Source organism: Heterocephalus glaber, unplaced genomic scaffold, assembly GCF_053883595.1.
Source record: "Heterocephalus glaber isolate CG9 unplaced genomic scaffold, H.glaber_assembly_v1.0 deba00001481, whole genome shotgun sequence".
In the NCBI taxonomy this organism is placed as follows: Eukaryota; Metazoa; Chordata; class Mammalia; order Rodentia; family Bathyergidae; genus Heterocephalus; species Heterocephalus glaber.
Genome location: NW_028258317.1, coordinates 59182521 through 59204227, shown reverse-complemented (window position 1 = coordinate 59204227; position 21707 = coordinate 59182521). Strand labels below are relative to the sequence as shown.

At 39.6% G+C, this 21707-nt stretch overlaps 1 protein-coding gene across 2 annotated transcripts in view; it reads right to left on the bottom strand.

Annotated features, from left to right (window-relative positions):
* LOC147825976 (proprotein convertase subtilisin/kexin type 5) overlaps positions 1-21707 on the bottom strand; it is a 341197-nt gene that overhangs the window by 279292 nt on the left and 40198 nt on the right. For both annotated transcript variants that reach the window (XM_004862531.3, XM_087184121.1), the window contains exon 2: positions 17602-17706. In XM_004862531.3, the coding sequence (XP_004862588.1) occupies positions 17602-17706 (105 nt within the window). The remainder of the gene's footprint in view (positions 1-17601; positions 17707-21707) is intronic.

The window sequence follows — 21707 nt, the reverse complement described above, 5'->3', positions numbered from 1 at the left end:
AAAGAAAAAAAGGCTGAGATAGAGTGAGTCAGTGTGTATAAACCCTCGTAACAGGGTCTGACACACATGAGTATTTGAGGACTCACTATGACAAAGGTGTCTTCCTATTTTCAGTAGGAGTGACAGTCTAGCAACTCCAATGAAGTACTTTATAAGTGAATTAATTGGAAGCTACAGTTGAAAACTATAGCTTACATGCTATAAGTCATTTAAAATTACATAAAGTATAAAAAATGACTTTAAGGGGCTGATGAGGGAATTTTAGGAGTGGAGAAAGGGAGATTAAGTTTTTTTCATCCATACCTGAGAATTCCAGCCTAAATAATGTTCATCTTTCTGTTACTTTTTACTCTCCAACTTTTTATCTCAGTCAGAAGGAAGACAAACAAATGCAGTAGAAAGCAAGATGGGAAAAGCCAAGTGCTTTGTCTAAGTTATTGGCTTCTCTCTGTTTCCTGGCAAGAAGCACGCTTTCCTCAACGCTTGTTAACAGCATTCAAAGACAAAATGTTGGTGAATGATAGCTCAGATACAGTAGATGCTTGTTAAAATTATTTTCCTTAAATAATATGGTTGCAATTTCTGTGAACCACAGTGTTTATTAGGATACAGTCAATACGTAGCATAGAACCTAACACATTTCCAAATCATTTTTAAAGGAAGATAACGACTTTTGGGGGAAAAGAAGAAAGAAAAGAACACGTCAGGTTTTAGACAGAATGTGCAGTGTTTCAGAGAGATGTGTGAAAGCAACCACTATAAAATAAAATTTTAGGGTGCTTCCACACACTGTTCCTTTTTCCCTGGCAGGCACTACACAAACAAGGTCTCCCCTGGACAAATCCCTTGAGCAAACGAAGAGGTCAGTGCTTCTGGCCATGCCCCAGTGGGCTGGCTGGACCTAGCAGGTGGAAGTCTCAGTGGGAGGTGCTTGCTCCTATTTCTCTTCATTTTTCCTGAGGGCTAAATCAACTTGATCCATGCAGCTAAAGTCCCTCTTCATTTTCTGTAATAGTGGCATCCTAAAGAGCGAAGCATTTTGAGTCTTACAAATTGCCATTGTACAACTACAATTATGAGTGAGTTTGATCTTGAAAAAAGCCAAGGCACTGTATCTCAATAAAGATGCAACGACCTATCAGAATAACAAGAATAAAGTACCGCTTCCTCACTTCCCTCTTACACTTGGAGCAGGAGAGGGGAGAGATCAAGAATACACTTCCTGTTTTTCTCGGAACCTTCATTAAGCAACCGTGGTACCTGTAAATTCATAAGCAGAATCAAGGTTTACAAAAAACACAGATTATTGGTGCTATTTGACTGTTAAAAACAAAAGTGAGTGATGAACCTAATCTGAATGATAGTGAATCTATAAAGAAAAATGCTTCTCTGATGATAATCTCAGAAGCAGGGAACAAACTCTACAGGAGGGAAGAAGTAAAATAAGCCTGTTTCTACCAATGAAAGGCCTCATATACCTGTAAAATCACGTGGCTCTCTATTTCCAACTGTTTAGCCACACAGTTACTATTTATTAATGTATTCAGATGATATACAGTGTTCTTTTATTCCATTTCAAGTTTCTCTATTTAAAATCTTTCGATGTTTATGCTGAACACAAGTTTCTCTAATACCTTTTTCATCTTCAATTCTTAGCTCCAAATCAAAATTATTGATTTAAAGAATGGAGAGGGGAAAGCGCTCAACCTACAGGACTTTACTGAGGCCCAGAAATAAAACACCATCTCTTAATTCTCATAACAGTGTCAAAACCACACAGGAGTTTCTTTCTTTTACTAAGCTCTGATTATTCTTAGTTTCAAAAGTGTGAGAATTTGACAGATGCTTAATACATTTCTGTGGAAGGAGCAAATAAAGCAAATAAGCTATATCCAAATCCATCCTAAATACACACATACACATGCATAAGACAGACACACCACCATTGTCTCTGCTTTCACAGAAAACGCAAGAAGCAAGAAGAGACAGACAAGTTTCTTTCCAGTTGGCACTTGGCAGCAGCTTTTCACATTTGGCATTGGCTCTCTGACAAAAACAAAACCACAATCTGATTATAAAATTCATCCCACATCAGTCTCCCATCTCACTAAACCCTGCATCAACCTGAATTACTGTTGAGCAACCTGACCCGGTGTAACCACTGCCACATAGCAACACAATGAAATATTTATTGCTGGTTGCTACTGTTCTTTGGAGCTGGAACATCCCCCATATGGCTTTTCCCCAAACTCACTTTTTCTTGCTTTCTTACCATCAAATCTCTACCCTTGGTACTCAAAGGGCCAGGATAAATTATACCCACTTACTTCTGAGATAAGACTGGAAACTTAAAATATTGTTCTGCCAAGGAAAGAAAAATGCTCCAAGCTCACTTGAAAAAAAAAACATCACCCACGAGACAGATATTTTAGACTATGAAATTCTAGCAGTTAATGACATTTTTTTCAGGTTCCTGATATTTTTTCAGGTTCCCAAAGTCCAAATACAAAAATGTAATGGAATATACAGTGTCAACCTAGATTACAAGCTGCAGATGTCGCAGAAGTGAAATAGCTGAAAACTTTTCTGTGTATCATACAATTCACACCACTAGCCATCCCTGATGGTGCATTTATATTTTATCTGGCAAGAGATTTGAGAATTTACAAATAAATAGCAAAAGGTGGACAGTGAAAATCTACCTAATAGCAGATTCAAAAATAAATATCACTTAGTTTATAGCAGGTGTACTCATGATCATCAAAAACTAGAAAGCAGGGGCCAGGGATGTAGCTTAGTGATGTCCATGCCTGCCTGGCAAGTGTAAGGTCCCAAGTTCAATTCTCAGCACCAAAAAACAAAAAAACCAACTAGAAAACAACCCAAATATCTTTCCATACTGTAAAATATTACTCAGTCAAAACAAAAGAAAAAGAATTTTGACATGCATAGCTTCACAGAGATCTCAAATGCATTTTGCCAAATGCAAGAACTCAGACTCAAAGATGACATACTGTATGACTCCATTCACATGTCATTCTAGAAAAGCTAAAACCAGAGGAACAGAAAACAAATTAGTAGTTGCCAGAGGCTGAAGTGGAAAGAGGAGTTGATGAGGAACCACCCAGGGGAACCTCCGGGGTCAGGGAATTGTTGTCCATCCTGAGTGTGGTGTTGGTCACACAACTGCATACATCTGTCAAAATTCAACGGGATTATGGAATGGTAAATTTTATTGCATGTAACTTAAATCTAATTTAATTTTCTTAATATGCTATTCTCAAGTCTACCAGATGGTACACAAAAATCAAAACAGGGATCATCTCTGAGTGAAAACCAACTAACTAGGAAGAAACTTGTGGCATGTTGCAGAGCAATAGTAGCATCTGTATCCTGATAAGACTAGAGACTTTTGTCAAAACTCAAACACAATGCACTTAAAAGTGTGAATTTCAAAGTCTGTAAGTTTTACATCAAAAGGAGAAACTGTGTAAACAAAAACTGAATAGTAGCTAATGATCATGCATTAGTGAAACATTGACATCTTCAATTTACTTTGAAATGAATCAAAAAATTAAGTGGATTCATGGATGGATAAAATGATAGCTGCATGGCTATATAATAAAGGAAGTTTGCAGAATGCTAACCACAGAACTGAGGTGGTTAACATTCTATGAATTAGCACTTTAAATTCTTCCAAAATTTTGCTGTATGTTAGGAAATTGTTAGCCAGGCATGGTGGTGCATACCTGTCATCCCAGCAGTCTGTAAGGGTGAGGCTGTTGGATTCCAAGTTTCAGCCACCTGGGCAACTAAGCAAGACCCCTTCTAAAATTTTAAAAACAAAAATTAAAACGAGTTGGAGATGTAGCTCAGTGCATAGTCCCTGAATTCAGTCCTCAGTACAATAAAAGAAAGAAAAAACTGTTGTAATAAAATGTAACAGGGCAATTTAGCTCTAAAAAAATCAAAATATGTGCATGACACAAGAGATTTAATAAAAAACATGCTACTAACTCTTAAAAGGATGAGGGGCATTTTTCCAAAGGCTATCCTCTACTAGTCATCTAACATATTATTCAGATTCACAGCTTGGAAATTATGACATAAATGCAGAAACTAGGTCTGTCTCTTCACAGAGTTTATTCAACAACAAACCTGAATTAGACGTATGAGGCTGAACATGGGTTCTGCTTGTCCACTGACTGTATGAGAATCTGCATCTTTCACAATGCTCTCTTGATTCTCTGCTCCTATATTAACTCATTCACCACACAGGTGCTGAAACCTGTCCACTGGGAGATCTGTCACTAACTCTATTTCCATTGATGTAACCCCATTGCTCCCCCATGAAGTACAGTCATGGAGTGAGAAAGGGGGAGTTTTATGTACTGGTGATTCACCTCGTTATCTGCATTCAGGTCTACATGTGCAGCCTTTGTCCTCTCAGGGTAATCAGCTATCTTAGGTTTGAGGCCAGGCTGGACTCCAGACCCAAATGCTACCAGTTAATGCTAACTACTGGTTAGGACTAATGTCTATGAAATTGGAACTTTCTCCTCCCAAGGAACAATGCTACAACTACGCTGCTCATGAAGTTTCCAAAATCTATAATCTTCAAATGGTTGCTTTGCCTGTAATAATATAATCTGAAAGACGACAACTTTTCAGAGGACTGACAAATGCTTTCATTTAAAATGTCCATAATGTGGCAGCTCCCAGACGTTAGTTGAAGCAATCCCCACCCCAGTACAAACACAGAGACACACACAACACATATGCACACCACTCTACTGTAGAAGTTTAAGGGTCAGATGTACAGAAGAACAGTTTGTGAAAATGTCTTATAAGGGTTGAATTAGTTTGTCTTTCTACTAACAACAAGGAAATGGTCATCCTGAGGAGGAGACTTTGATTACTGCGTTGTGGACACTATTATAAGTGAGAAAACAACCTAAAAATCCCAACATAAATATGTAGTGAAATAAACGATGGTTGCTCCATTCTTGTTCCTTTATAGTCATGATGTTTTCAAGACGTACTTCATGGCATGAGGACTATGGCATGACTTACCACTGTTGTAGGATACTGAGATTTAGACAGTTCTTATTTTTAGTTGTGCCTCTGTACTTGAGCCATTGTCTCAGTATTGGTAACTCTTTGTGATTCTAATCTTAGGTATAAATTGAGGTCAGGTTTACCAAGTATTAATGCAGGATGCAGAGTTAAACTCATAGGTAAGGTAAATGACAAACAATTTATCTCATACTATACTATAGTCACACTAAAAATTTGTTTTTTCTCTGGAACATTTAAACTTGAGCAATGCTGGTTAAAAGCTTTCCAAAAATATATTAATGAATCCCTTCCATCTCAACTTTACAGTCTCTCCCCCACTCCTCCATTATATATTGGTATAGAAACTAATGCTGAAAACCCCAGGTGTTTGCTCTGTTTTGTTTTGACTGGGTTTCAGGCTGGACTCTAGGTTTAACTAGCTCTATGAGGATAGCCATTAGGTCTTTTTTTTTTTTTTTCTCTCTGATATCTAGGGAAATGCCTTGTACATAGTAAGCTTTCAAGTCTATCCATAGAGAAATGAATGAATGTTAGTTGAACGCTGAATCTCTCTCCTGCTATCTTATTCCTGGGAGGTGTCAACTTTCTCTGTGTTAAGGATTGCCACATTTTTCCCAGTCTCCAAGAAGTCTCCAACTTCATCCTTTTTTTCTCTGTGCACACGTGTGTTGAAGGTCATCCTGGTGGTCTAAGGACTAAGTCTGGAGAGCATGTTCACGTCCTAAGGAACATTACCCCAATACTCTTGTCTAAAGCAATACTCTGTCTTTGAGCTGGGGCCTAGCCAAGTTTGTCCTAAGGACACAGTCCTGTTTAACACCTGCTCACTCTGCTGGTCTTTTGCATTTTCTCTTCTTCTCTTCTCTTCTTTTCTCTTCCCTTCTCTTTTCTTTTCTTTTCCAGGAATACCAAACTGGGTTTGACAACTCACGTATGAAAATATTTGGTTTTTTGTCATGGATTAAAATATATATAACCACCAACAATTTTCATTAACCATATCCACCCTTGCTTCTATTTGATTTTCTTTTTGCCTTTTGTATTTCATCTCCTGACTCTAACTCTCCCCTCAATCTACTTCTTAAAATTTGTTCGATGGCTGCTGCATTTAGAAACTATTCCAGTTCTTCAAAAACCACATAAAGCACTTAAATACTTAGGAGAACCTCTGTCAAGTACAATGCTTTACTATCTAGAACTGTCTTCTTCTGGAAATTTAAGAACATCAGCAATAAGAACTATTGTTCTTATCACACTCATCAGGGAGGAACACATACTGCAACAACAGGGATATAACTTGTTCCTCATTAAAGGTGTACATAGCTGAGTAGATGAACTCTATATGTGTCTCAGGACTAGCCAGGTTAATCTCAAGTCAAACTGCAACATCACCACTTTCAACCAAAACACTGTCTACAGGGAGAGCTGAATATGATAAGAAATATTCTAAATAGTGAGGGAAATACTAAAAGGAGGAAGTTTAGAAAGAAATTAGGACAGAGATATGAAAGAAATGCACATCTCATGGCAAATATGGGCCAACAGTAAAATCACAAATGACAATGATTCAAGATGGTAATTAATGGGTTAGACTGAACATTAGAAAATAGCTCATTTGGTCCATGATTTTACAAGTGAAATAAGCCCATTGAGGAATAACATGCTAATAGCAATAAAGAGCTAGTAGTAAAGCAGAGACCAGAATCCAAATATCCTAAATCCAGCCAATCCCTCCTTCATTTTATAATGCAATGTCTCTCCAAGTGTCCACTCTTATGTCTACCCTTAAAATGATATAGAATTTTGCATGTCATCATAAAATGACTTAAGTTCTAGGGGAATTAAGAGAAAATTACATCTCCTAGCTTTATCACTGCCTCCATCTTCCTTCAAAAATTAATTTTAAAATATCAGTCATTCATTCAGTCTTTTACTGAAGGTCATCTGTGTGCTGTGCATTGTTCCAGTCATGGGAACAGCACAGTTAATAAGACACATGAGGCTCCCACCCTCCACTGAGTTTATATTCTAGAAAAAGAAAGACAACAACCAAAGGAAGAAACCATATCATTCATTGTAGGTTCAGAGAGATACCAAAGAGGAAATTAACTTTACGAAGTCAGACAGTAAATGGGCAGGTGAGGTTAAGGATTTACTTTTGCAAAGGTTATTCAGGGAGGTCTTCCAAAGGAGCTGACAAATACTTTGAAACAAGAAGAATGAGAAGATGATCGTTATGCAAAAACCAAAGGGAATATATTCTGGGGGAAAGAAAGAACTGAGTATATTTAAAAGTTATAAAGAGAAATAGAAATATGTGGCTCAATGGGATGAGTAGAAAGGAAATGTTTCAAAGACTGACTTGGAGAAGAAGCCAGATCTTCACAGCCCTTGTACATCATTAAGAAAAAGCTCGATGTTATCCCAAGTTCAATGGACTATCATTGAAAGATATAATCTTTTTAAGAATTTGCCACCATAGAAGAACAAGGTCGGGTATGAAGGCATTGGCTATCTGTGGTCTAGGCCAAGGATGCTACTGGGGTTAACCAGGATGGTGGCAGTGCAGGAGAGAAAGGTTTACAGATTCATGGCTTGAAGATACATTTAGTGGTAGAAAAAAGAGGATCTGTGAATGGTTCAAAGAGGGAGAAACTCAAAAACAGTTGCTCAATTTTTGTCTTCAGTGACTAGATTAATCATGGTGTCAATTACTAGAAGGGAAAAGGTTTGGGTGCTATGAAAATGGATAGGAAGCAAAAGTTTTATGTACATTATCTTTTACATGTTTACTAGACATTTCGTTGAAGGCGCAGATTCGTGAGAGAAAGACCCACAAATCTGAAGCAAGAACATCAGCATGAAAGTGATTTTTGAAACGATGGGAGTGCATGAAATTGCATAACAAGAGTAAAGGACTGAATGAGTTCTGGGAGCTCCAAAGTTTACACATAATGTAGAGAAGTGCCATCAGCAAAGACAGCCGCCAACAAATCCCATCCATCGGCATGGCCCCCAAACTTCTTTCCTTTTCCATGACTAATTTAGTTCAAGCCAAAAATTGAGCAATCCTTTTGAGACAGAAGCTAAAAGCTCATCCCACAAAGAAAGGAGTGGAAACAAAAACTAGTGTCTCCTTCTCCTTTACTCCTCCCTTCAAACATATAGAGATCCTGCAGGTACAAGATGAGAAGCAGAAAGAAAACTCAGGCAATGTGGACGCAAGAAACTTGAGTCAATTTTTTCAAGAACAAGCAAATGATGTCAAGTGAAACATCCATCAAACAAGAACAGAAATATATCCATTAACTGCAAAATAACAAAGTATTATTTCAGTATAAATTTTTTTTTAAATCACACAGTTTGGGAAGGTTAAGCTATTTTTATATGTTTGTTTATCCCTCCAACCCTATCCTGCATATAATTACAGGTGCACACACAGATGTCCTTTTTATTTAAATGGAAAACATAAATGGTGTCTTAGTTACTTTTTCCATTGCTGGGACAAAATACCCAACACCAACAAGTTAAAGCAGTAAAGGTTGGCTCCAAAGAAGCATGGCAGAGGAGAAATAGTCCATGGTGTGGCAGGCAGAAGGCAGCAAGCAGTGAAGCAACAGCATTAGGTTCACCTTCTTTCTGTCCCTTTATATTCCACTCAAGGCTACAAGCCTATTGGTTGATGTCACCCATGCCCAGCATGGGAGTTCCATTATCCACACCTTTAATCCTAGTATCATATCTGTTATGGCTTGTGTTTGTGGTGGGGCTTTCTTTTTCAGAGGTGGCTGAATCTGGAATGTGTGTTGCTGGGATTAAAGGCATGTGATTACTAAAGCACTACATGTGAGTGATTAGTTTGGCACCACCCTGATCCTGGTAGTCTCGATGGGATAAAAAGGGCAGAAAGACACTGTTAAGGTTCTCTTGTCACCATGAACTGTTGCCCCTCTACCATGTGCCACTCTGTCTTGGAGCTAGCTGATTATGGACTGAAACTTCTATAAATTGTAAGCTAAATAAGCCCTTCTCCCTTTAACTTGGGTATTAGGTATTTTGTCTCAGCAACGAGAGAAAAGCAACTAAGACAATATCCTTAATTCTCCTTCACACATCCTACTTCAACCACCTTTGAAACTTCCCACCTATGACCACATGAGGCTTTGGGTGGACATCTAGATACAAGCCATAATAAATGAGAACACACATGCTCTTGGTATTTTTTCAACTTAACATATTATTTTGGATATCTCTTTGTTCATCTGTGAGAATTTATATCATTATTTTAATGAGAATTCCCTGCTTTGTGATAAGGATTTAACCTACATTTTCAATCTTACATGCACAATTTATTCTATTATACCATATGTTTCTCTAAGTAGGTGCCTGAACAATGCTTCAAACGGGAGATTTGAGACAGAAGCTAAAAGCTCATCCTACAAAGAAAGGAGTGGAAACAAAAACTCCAAAGTTTTTTTCTGCCTCATCAGATTGTCTCCATTTATACTGTAAGAATCTGTTAACACTTGGGAGACCTGTGCTCCAAAACAAAATTCATGAGCACTTCTTTACTAATTAGGTCTTTTCAATGATGACATTTTAATTGGATTGCTTATTTACTTTGCATTAATTAATATAAATAGCATTAACTGGTATGATTTCTATTTAGAGCTGATAATGACAATTGCTTTGGGCTTTGTTGCTATTACTGTTTAATTTCTTGTTTGTTAGCTGTTTTCACTTATTCCCGAGATTTGCTTACTTAATTTATCCTAATTTGCCTAAAATTTCAACAGAACAGGTGGGTCCAACATTCTCTTCTCTATACCTATCTGGAAACTTAAAAATTTGTTGATATGCTACATTTTCTAAATTGTGTTACTAGAATATGACACCTTAGAAATACAACTAAGAAAATAACAAAGATTTTATAATTAGTATCTTTGCTTCAATTAGCTAACATGGTCATACAAAATACCCTATCTCCCCTCACCACACCCATTTTCCTGTGTTCATAACCATGAGTTTTATTTTTCTTTTGAATTGTTCTGTTTCCTCTTTCCCCTAGAAAAGGTGTCAGTGCCCAACTGAGTAAAGCTCAAGAGAAACAGGGACCAGTCTTCCACCATTTGTCTTCTCCTCTTGCAGCTTTGAAACAGCAGAGTTTGTTAGGTGTATGCCTAAAAGATGCCTTGCATTTCAATTTAGAGACTAAGAAGCAGAGACAAATCATGTCTGAGCCCTGGTGGAGCCTAACTGACAGAATTAGAACCACACGTCTGGGTAAGGGTCAGACCAAAGCAGTATCACCGCAGTGCTAAGATTCATCTTTCATGCCTGCCTCCTTTTCTCCCAACACAGACAACCTGAAGGGTCACAAGCTGTGATGCCCCCAGTGCATTTTCTTTGGCCCACACAAATATTTGAAAACTTTTGAAGTAGTTGCCAACATTTAATACTGGGAAATGTTATGGAGACTCGCAGTTTGTTTTGAATTGGCAGGCCAGCTCACCAACCCGAGGATGCTTGGCTACAGCTGGGTGGCAGCTGCTCCCTTACTGGCAGCAAGGAGAGCACTACACTTTGCTGTGAACATGGCAATTTCCTATCTAGCCCCATCTCCATCTTGTTCCTTTTTGTTACCTGCGCTGCCATTCTAGGCATGTGAATTTATGACCTTTCTCATGAAATACTGCCAAGTACTCTCTAATTAAGATGTTAAGCCTTGCCAAAGTAGCTGAGAAATCTTTTTTTTTTTTTCTTTTCTAATTCACTCCTAACTATCAGGGATTTGGGCTATGATTTAAACTTTCCCATCAGCCACCCTAGCGTCATGCAATCTGACCCTCTGGTTTCTGACTCTCCACACACCTAGGGAACCTGGAAATAAGACAGAAAGGAAGAAAGGTGGAGAACACAGTGAACTTTGCACTCACAGAGGTCCTCACGTTTCTGCTACAATCCCAGCCAACTTGTCACAAATTCATCACAGGTTCAAACCTATGGCTGAATGGTTTCACCCAAGACAGTGGACATTCTAGGAGTTTTCAGACTCAGAAATGCTATCAAAAGCTAAAAACAGGTATTTGCAAGGATAGTAGCATTTCATAGCTGGTGAAAGAATGGTAAAAAAGATAGCTCAGAATAAAACAGGTCTCCAAAATTCTTTCTCATTATCATGTTCATATCCTTTTTACTCAACACCAGATCCATGCCCACTATTCCAGAAGCATTCTAAAGATCCTTGGTAACTATTTTCATTCACCAGTGTGATGATGAGAGGCAAATGTGGAATTACTCCAGTGATGAGCTGTCCTAAACAACAACACAAAGCCTGTCCAGGAGAGCACACCCATTCTCATATGGCAGAAACACAAGGGCAAACCTGTGAATCTTAACACATCTTGGATCATCCTACACAGCTGGATGAACATAAATCCAGGCATGTTATATTACATTTAATAAAACTGCACTTTCACAAGAGAAAGTCAAGCCATTAAGTCACTATCACACGTAACACTGAAAGCAGAACATTTAACCAGCCAAAGAAAACACACGGGAGCACCAGCCAGAATGAGGGCAGGCGGGCGAGAGGAAATGTAGCAGTGGGCCGTGCAGGAAGCCCTTGAACTTGGGGTAAAAATAGACACTCGAGCTGCACCAGACCAAATGGATTATTATTTGTGACGAGGCATGGCTGCGATCTGTGCATGTGAGCCGGGTAAGACTGACTCAGATACCTCTGAGTATTTACTTCTATATAAACAAGGTTTCTTCACCTCTGAAGCTCCCCTAGTAAATCGAATGTATGTGAACAGCTTATTTACATATGCTTTATCTACTACTAGGGATTTATCTCGAAGATATAAAGAGACAACTGATATACTAGTTGCCTTCATGGGTCAACTAAAAACCCACTACCAGTGAAAACTAACTCTGCAATAACAGCAAATCCACGGGAAAATAGAATTTGACTATGAAAATGGGATTTGCACATCTTTCCCATGATGTACAGAGAGGTACTCCTGTACTCAAGTGACTCTATCACACCTCTTTCACTCCAGGCAACAAGAAAAACTCTGGGCATCAGAGTCAAATCTTGGCCAAAACAGGCACGGAACTGGATAGTAAGACACTTGAGCTCACCTTTCTCATTTCATGAGTCTGATTCATCTAATCTTGCTAACTGCCTCTTTTCCTACATGCCGTAGTCATGCCTGAATTCTCAGCTGTCTTCAGAAGAAATGGCTCATGCAGAAATGTAACAAATGGGAAATATATCTACAAATTAAAACCTTGAACTTAATTCTGGGCCACATTTACCAAAAGACAATTTCTCCAGGAGATTTAGCAAAGTGCTTCAAATATTATATACAGTGCTTGTATAAAAGTTGATTTACCACTGTATATAATTCTGGAAGACTAAAACAGGTCCAAAGAGAAAGAAGCCACAGATAAACATAAAACTAACAAGTTGAATCTCTTCAGATATAAAAGTGTTTGCCCTGTCTGGTAATGAGCTCCCTGTGATTGGACATGTTCAAACAAATCTGACAAAAATGTCTTTTTTAGGGGGATGAAGGAAATTGCCAATGTTGGCGAGGGAAGAGGTAAGACTAAATCAACTTTAATCCTAAGGAGTCTATGACTCTATGATAAATACAGTATTACTATATGAGTAGTTTTTCCATAACTGAGATACACAGCTGGATTCATCCCTATGACAAAACAAGCTGGCCTATGATGAATTTACAAAGAAAGAAGACAGAAGATGTACCCTTCCCTGAGTCATAGCACAGGGTGATGCTGTCCTAGATTTGGGGAAATGTCTACAACCAAAATGTCTGAGGACTTCAGAACATGAACTAGTTTTGTTTTGGTCTCGTGGAGAAAAGTTAGTCAGTGGAAAAGAAAGTCATGGACAGGAAGGACAAAATTTATTAGCCCAGCTACTGTAAAATGTAGCAACACTTTTTGCAAAACTGTGTCATTACTGTACTAGTGTTGCCATCTCAGAAGTCTGTGAATCCCTGTCATTTAAAATGTTAATCACAACATAATGTTAATGTATGGACATCAAGGCTATGCTAGAGCTCTGGGTTCGTGTGCCCAAAAGACCTCATCACTTAGCATCAAGAAGGTTGTTCTGATGATGTTGCTGTTGCTACTTCTGCATTTCCTTCTTTGGAACCCTCTATGTAAAATCAAAGGCAAGGAAAAAAAGTAGCCATGCAATTTACCAGAGTACAGAAAAGCCAGGATCTGTTTAGTGACTGTATTCCCTGCAATTCACCCATCTGCTTTCCTTTTTTGAGAATGTGGTGGTAAAAAATAACTGGAAGTTCACATCACCAGTGTTTTCCACAAAGCCATTTCACATGGTCCCAACCCACAAAAGTGCCTCTACTCTGGCACATACATCACCCACCACACACACCCAAGATTAAAGTAAAAGACATGCCCAGGAATGCAAACCACACCAGCACTTGCTTCATGTTCTCAATGAGGTTAACTCAGAATGAAACACATGAAATAAGCTTGTGGAAATTTACATAGTGCTATGGCTTGGATGCAATTTGTCCCCAAGAGTTCATGTGTTCCAGGGTGGTGCTATTAAAAGGTAATGGAACTTTTAAGGGGTGGGGCCTAATAGGAGGCCACGAGGTCACTGGGGTGCTGTCTTCAGAAGAGAAAGGTAGTTACCATAGACCCTGGTCAGTTCCCACCAGGGAGGATTTTTATAAAAAAGTAGGACTGCCTGGTTTCTGGTTCCTGTTTTTCCATGTGCTATCCCCATCTCACATACAAGTCCACTATGATGCCATCTTCCATGAGGTAACATAGCCAGAGAGGCCCACGCTAGAGCAGGTATTCTGTTGTCTGCACTTTAGGCCTTCAGGTTTTTCATTACAGCAAGCAAATGTGGACTTGTGCACAGAGTCTTTAAGTATCTCCCACAAAATGCTTTTATATCAGTCAGTTATTGCCGTGGCCCAAGCCTGAAGATGGTCCTTCGCCTCTTCCCTACTTCTTTTCTCCTCCATTGTAGACCCTGGATGGCACAGCCCCAGGAGACAGTTACATTATGTATCTTTCTTCCTTGTTACTTTCTGTGCATGCCCCGATCACAAGACAATCATGCTACATTCAGCCTAGGCCACATAGCACCGTTTACTCCACCTTCTCTTCCTATTTGTCTTATGCTAGAAATAAAGAGCATGCTGGACTCCAGGCAACCATTAGCTCCCCACAGGCTCTAGCTCCACCTGGTCCCAGTTTTCAAGCATAATCTTGGTGTTTTCACTTTTCCTCATCTCCCACAGCTCTCCCCAGCTTCAGACCTTGTGTGGGTCACAGCAAGTTATTAATTAAAAAGAGGAAAATAGTAATTTTAAAGAAGAGAAAGCTGAAGCCACCATCTTAACCATGTGATCAAAGTTAAAACCAAGATCCCATGCCACCAACATGACTTCAAGAGGAGGACATCCCTTCTCTGGTGTTCCTGCTAAAAGTGTTCTTAATGAATGTGGATCTAACTGGCCTCATACCTTTTGAAATATTTCTAACTCATTGTTTCCGTTTGTGTCTAGATGTCCCCCAAAAGCCGCATGTGGTCACAGGCTACTTCGGAGGTGGCTGAATCTAGAGTGTGTGATTGATTCATGGTGCAATACTAGGCCAGGGGGCACTAGGATGGAGGGCGTGAGTGCTACTCACCCTAGGTAGTCTGAATAAGTTAGACGGGGCAGAGAGATACTGTCAAGTTCTCTTGGTGCTTTTTACTGTCTTCCACAGTCATGAACTGTTTCTCCTCTGCTACCCTGCCTTGGAGCTACCCAATTATGGACTGAAAACTCTATGAACTGTAAGCCAAGCAAACCTTTCTGCTTTTAACTTTGGGTGTAGGGTATTTTGTCTCAGCAATGAGCAAAATAACTAAGACAGTCCTTCAAGAAGAAGAAGAAAAACTAAAGAAAAAGAAAAGCTGAAGGAAGAAGGACAGAGTAAACAGCACTGGGAAACATGACAACTACATGTGATCCAGGCCCAGAAAAGACACTACTGAAAACCATGAAAAGCCTGTAGATTAATGACAATACTGAGTCAATGTTACTATCCATATTGTTACTATTACACTTCTGATTATGGAAGAGAAAGTCTCTGTCTTTAATAAACATACAGTGAACCATTTACAGCTGAAGAAGCATTATACCTATAATTTGCACCCAAATGTTGAGAAAACATACACACATGTGAATGTGTATGAGTGTGAACCTGTGTCTGTATGTGTGTGTAGACAAGTAAAGAGAAAAAAATGATCAAGTAAGTGTGGCAAAATGTAAAACATATTTGATGAATCGGGGAAAAGTATCTAGGATTCTTTCTCACAGTATTGCAACTTCTCTGTAAATAAGAGGTTTTTTTATTATTTTAAAAAGAAAAACTAAGCTAGGTCAGTCTAAGCTTTGTGAGGAGGAACCTGGAAAAGGAAGAATGGAGAACGTCTGGTCTTCTCTGCTCCACTCATCCCTGGAACTGAGAAGCATCATGGTGTCCTCAGCTTCCCTGAAAGCTGTGGTGGGAAACCCTAACAGTGATGCCCTTAGAGAACCACTATTGCCCATGAATCCCCAGAGCCTGGCATAGGCCCTGGGAGGCACTCTGGACTCAAGAAATGGTCAGTGAACCAAGAGACTATAAAAAATACCTAGAAGAAACTGTAGGCAAACCCCATTTGTGGCAGGGCTGATAGCTTGTAGCCCTGGCTGAGTGAAACAGTGGGCAGAAGGCACCAGGACAGAGGGTACAATACAGTCCAACACAGGTATCTTCTTCCCTCAGAGGAAGGGACATGGAGCATGTACCCCTGTGCTGGCCTAAAATGACTCTGTTCCAGCCTCTGGACTGGGGAAAGAGGAGTGTACCTTCCAGGTACTATGTGCCCCAGAGTCCAAGGTCAAGGTCCCTGTTGGCTCATGCACAAGCCATTTCATGCACTGTGATATGAAGAAATGAAAAGCAAGGTTCCTGAGGTAACAATGAGAATTGAAATAGCTCCACATTCTGTCAATCCTTCATCAGGAAAATGTCTCATTACGTTCTGTTCTTACTTCCCAAAGCAACAAGTACTTCATTTTTCAAATTCACATTGACTTTGCACATGAAGTTGGAGGTCAAAATCATTGTAATTACCAAAGTTCAAGACAGTTGTTTAACAGATGAAAAATGTGGTTTTGCTTTGAAAATGTAACTAATTCAAGACTGTCCCAACACAAAACTTTTCCAGAAAAATTAAATTCTGAATTAGGATAAAGGGAAAAAAATAATACAATCTATAGGCCACTGAAGTGGAAGTATTAGGAGATGGTCTCTAATACCCATAGAAAATTAGGACCTAAAAGAAATGTGCTTTTTCTAACCACCAAGACACAATTTCACAATCATGAACACTGTGTCATAATATTCCACAGAAAAAGTAAACCATGCACAAAGGGCAAGAATCCAAATTGCAAACTTGATTTGCATAGTAATTCAAATAGGAGCCAAAGGAGTATAATTTTTGAGGAATTACTAGCTGAGGTTGCTATGCTGGTAGGGGTTTGTTTACCAATTTATTTGAAAATGAGCTCTTCTGGCAAACCCAAATCATAATGGGGGAGGGGGCAAAATACTGTAATCGATAAGGGATATGCCACGGGCAAAGAGGAACTGGAGCAAGTTGGCCCAGCAGCCTCTTCTTGCCACATCTGAAAGACCAATTAGATTTCCACTCCAAGTCAGTCCTCTGCTGCTTGTTAATTAATAAAGACAGATATTTAACTCAGCTTCCAATTCTTTGCCATCTGCTATTAGTAGTGTGTCCCTAATGGTCCTCAGTTCCCCATCTCTCATGTCACAGCTGTTTAATCTTGCTCAGCCTATACCTGTCATACATACTTCCTTCTAAGCTCTCCCAGGGGAATACTATCTGTACAACCTAAGAGGACTTACTGCAAGAAAGGTACTGGAGGAGCCCCTGAGAGCAGGAGCTGCCTTCTACTCCTTGCAGGTTCCCCGTCCTGTCCTAGACATGGTCTAGTCCTGGGCTATCCAGCAATGCAATGTAGGGTCATGAGGATTCATGGTCAACTTAGGCCTGATTGAAGGGTTCTAGATGAAATCCTCCTTCTACAGAGCTCATAAATCTGTGTGCAAATAGGTAAACAGTACAGTGTTCTTCCTCCCATCATCCTTAGTCAGTCTATCTTCACAATCCCCTATCCCCTTGCATTTCTCCATAAGTAACCTGCACCCACGGCTACCCCTGGGCTGCTGTACAACTGAGACGATAGTGGCAGACCAGTAAAAATCAAGCCACTGCCTATTTTTGTCGGAGAAAGAAGCATGTACTCTGGACCTAAGGATAATATGACAGTTCTAGCCACCTGAGCATCACGTTGCTCATCAGCTCCTACCGTGTTATCACCAATGAAAAATGCAGAAGCTTTGTTTCTTGAGCTCCACCCAACTGGTTCTTCTTACCTTTGGTTCCATGGAAATGAAACTGTGGGTTCCTCTGCTGGAGAGAACTGACCTTTTGATCGTTCTGCTGTGGTGGAAGTGGTAGTAATCTTTCAGGGCCCCTATCTGCCAAGGCAAGGTGGGAGGGAAAACAAAAAGAAAGACCATTAATGTCTGAAAATTGTCTTGTATCTTCCTGTTTTTGATTAAAATAAGAAAACAAAACAAAAGAGGTCCGTAAATTATGCAGGTGCCTGCTGTGCTTAAATGTTACTTGAACCTTGGTGATCACTTTTCAGCGAAGGACATGTGATATGAAATAGAGTGTCCTTGAAGCAGTGACTGTGTAACTAAAGATTATAATGGGGCAGCTTAGCCTCTCCATAGCTCCCCTTTAATGTTTAATTTATATGCAGCATTTTAAGTAATTCTATATCAATCTATATCCAAATGTGGGAAAGAGGAAAAATAAATCAAATAGTTATCTGGTTATAAAAAAACACTGCAATTCGTTTGCTCTGAAAAAATGTGCAAGGAAGGACCTTGTTAGATTATTTATGTAGCTAATGTGAAGCACATCTTACACAGTTGATCATTCACAAAGATAACACTACTTAGTTTCCTGACTTTAATAGATGGTATAAGTGCACAGCCCTTCTTCATGTATTGCAAAACTAAAAGTGGAATGGCAGTTTCTAAAACAAAACAAATCTATCAGCTGAGCATCCTGTGTAAAAATCATTTGATCACTTTACCTTATCCTTTTCTTTAACATTTTAGTCTTCTCATTTAGGTTCTCTTTTGTTCTTAGTTAAAAATAGGTCTATTTAGGATGGTTTTGAAAATAAATCCCAGTTCATGTTGAAAAAATAAACGAACAAAATCTCATAAAAGACCATATTCTCTCAGCAGATTATAAAATATGGATCACAGAATGAAAAGTGAACCATACAATGAAGACAGGAGAGCTTGTTCTGGCTCCAGCTAATGCTCACCACAGCTAAACAGCATGTGTGCTGGCACTGCTTCCTTTGCTATAAAATTGGACACTGGGCCAGTTAATTTCTAAGACCGCTGCAGCACTCCTACTTCATTCTTTGACACTGAGTCTTTACTCGCTTTGGGAATAATTAATGGTTGATTCTCCAAAAGCACTCATAGGTCTGCCATGAAAGAGTGACCATCATGAGGATGTTTTCCAATTGGTGCAGTTCCAAAGTTGGGCTTTCTAAATTAAAGGGAAAAATTATTGGACCAGGTTCATTTCTTCCAGCTAGAATGTTTATTTCTATTTCTCTCCTTTTCATCACATTGTCAACTACCATCTCATCCAATGTTTGTGTCACTTAGAAATCATCTCTTCACTGGGACTTCAGGCCATGATTGAATGTTGGATCATCATTAAAATCTGAGAGAGTCTGAAGTCCTACATTTTGTATTTGAGTGAAAAATACTCTGACCTACACAGAAATCCTGGACTCTGAAAACAGGTGGGAAACAAGGGTGGAAAATCCCATTGGGAACCTCTAATCTCGGTGATCCTGGGTTCTGAGGGAGCAGCAAACAATGGGGAACAGGACACAGGTGCCAGCCTCAGCCTCCAGGAGGGTCAGGGAGGGACTTACTGCCAATTTTAAGATACCACAGGACTAAGGGTAGAACTCAAGTGTGGCTACATAATCGTTTACAAGAATATTTTAAAGGGCTGGGGATTTAGCTCAGTGGTTCCAGTGCCTGCCTCGCAAGCTCAAGGTCCTGAGTTCGATCCCCAGTACCAAAAAAAAAAAAGAAACAAGAATATCTTAAAACCCCAAAAGGGTTAGAGTTTTTATATCATATACTTTTTGTCAAGTGTTCCTTGGGTAAATATAATAGCTCTGGAAAGGAACATAGACTCTCTGAGGAAGAACCGTGCAGAAAATTGATCATCACCATTGCAAAAAATGCCAGTGTGTTCAATGTTACGACTGCTGAACTCCAACAGAACCTCTTTGACCTTGAGGAAATGAATTCAGCTCAACTATTTAACTTAGACTGTGCCTGGAATACATCCTGAAGACCTTTTCAGATCTTGTGTGGCCCCACTGGTACAAACTGGAATCCCAGTCTAATGCAATATATAAAGAGCTAGGAAAAGGAAGCTTCATCCTGACTTGATTTGAGACTTCTGATAAATCATTTAGCCTCTTCGGTTTTGGTTTCCGCAATGGTAAAGTGAGAAGGACACAGGAGATGTAGTGGCCAGAGAATGGATGTCAGAGCAAAGGAGGACACCAGTGTTTATGGGTTAGTGTTCTTAGGAGGTTTGAATGTAATCACATGTGAACAGACAGGTCAAGTCACCACCTGGCGTACAGTAACAGAAGGTTTGAGTTTCCTTCCTAAATTTAAATTTAACCCTACCTTCTCTCACTTCTTACCTTCTAATTAATCTTCCACTTCTATAACTTGCTCAAGATTTCTCTTTCTGCACAGGTATAATCTCTCACTTCCCCAATCTTACTGGCAAAAATCAAAAGCGTTGATGAAACATGAGAGTGCAGGATAATGTGTGACAACAGCAGTGCACACAAGACTGGTAAAAGCTGGGTGTGGTGGCACACATCTGTAATTCCAGCCCTCTGTGAGGCTCAGGCGGGAAGGCTGAAATTTCAAGCCCAACTGAGCAACTTAGTGACTGAGTGGGGCTGTATTTCCAAAAATGGAGGGTGGAGATGTAGTTCAATCCAAAGACCCTGGGCTAAATCCCTAGTATTGAAAACAAAAAAGGACTAATAAAAAGCATAACATGGGACAAGTATCTTAATAGACATTTGATTATATCAGTAATATTATAAACTGCACCAAACCTCTGAGTCAGCCTTCCTACTTCTAAATATGTATTCCCTGGAAGAGTCTTTATGTACGCACATGGATATGACAGCAACTTGGTAAAAGCAAAAGACTATGAACTACCAACTGCCATCAACAAGTAATTAATCCTATATGAATGAAAATGGATTGTACTCCAAATGATATGAGCAAAAAAATAAAGATGCAAAACATGTAATAATATGACCCAACTGCTGCAGAGAAAATAATGATTATACCTATGTTTATAGTTATACAGATGAAGGAGAAATTTTTCATTTTTTACGTGCACAGACTAAGTTTTGATTTAAAAAACTAACAATGAAAGAACACAAAGAAACTGCTAAAATAGCACACAAATGCACACACAGACAGGGCCACATATGCTCGCCCAAGGCCCCGTGACTGATACAGGGTCATATCCGTGCATCCTCCCAAATCTCTGCAGCTGTGAGCTCCAATGTATCTCTGTCTCTCACCATTTCTCTATCAAGTTGTGGAATGATGTCCACTTATTGGTTGATGCCTCGTTTATTAAACGTCTAGCATGTGTCACGCATCCTGTTACACTTCCACATGCTATCTATTTAACTTGATCCCCAAGAACCCTAGAAGATCAAGATCAGTAGCTGTACTCTGATAAAGGAGGACACTGAGCCTCTGAGAGACTATGAAAATGTACACAGTAGGACTGACTGGGAGGTGATGACATGTGAATCCTTGGTAAATGGTCACTCGCATCTTCGGGGGGCATCTTTCTGCATTGTACAGAAGGATCTAGACACGGCTATGACTATAGCAGACAGATGCAGGGAAAATCTGAGGCATGCTCTCGGAGCCATTCACATGTTTGGAGGCAATGGTGGCCAAGGCTTGAGCATCTGTTTCATCGCTCTCTGGCATCTTTTTGCACATCCTGTCTTGTTGGTAGGCTGGAAAGAGATGGTAGAAGAACTACTGTGGCAACACTGGGCAGCTTCCTCCTTCCTCAGTTTTCTGATTGTGGCAAAAGTAGCAGCTCTCATGGAGGCACTGGGTGGTATGGCTTCAAAAACCATTTCAGAAAGCCTGGCCCATTAGAGAAATGCAAATCCAAACCACACTGAGATGACATCTCACCCCGGAAAGAATGGTCATCATCAAGAAATCAAACAATAACAAATGCTGGCGAGGCTGCAGGGTCCCAGGGTCAAAGAACCCTGCTACACTGTGGGCGGGAACTTAAACTAGTACAACTACTATGGAAATCAGAAGGGAGATTCCTCAAAAAACTCCAA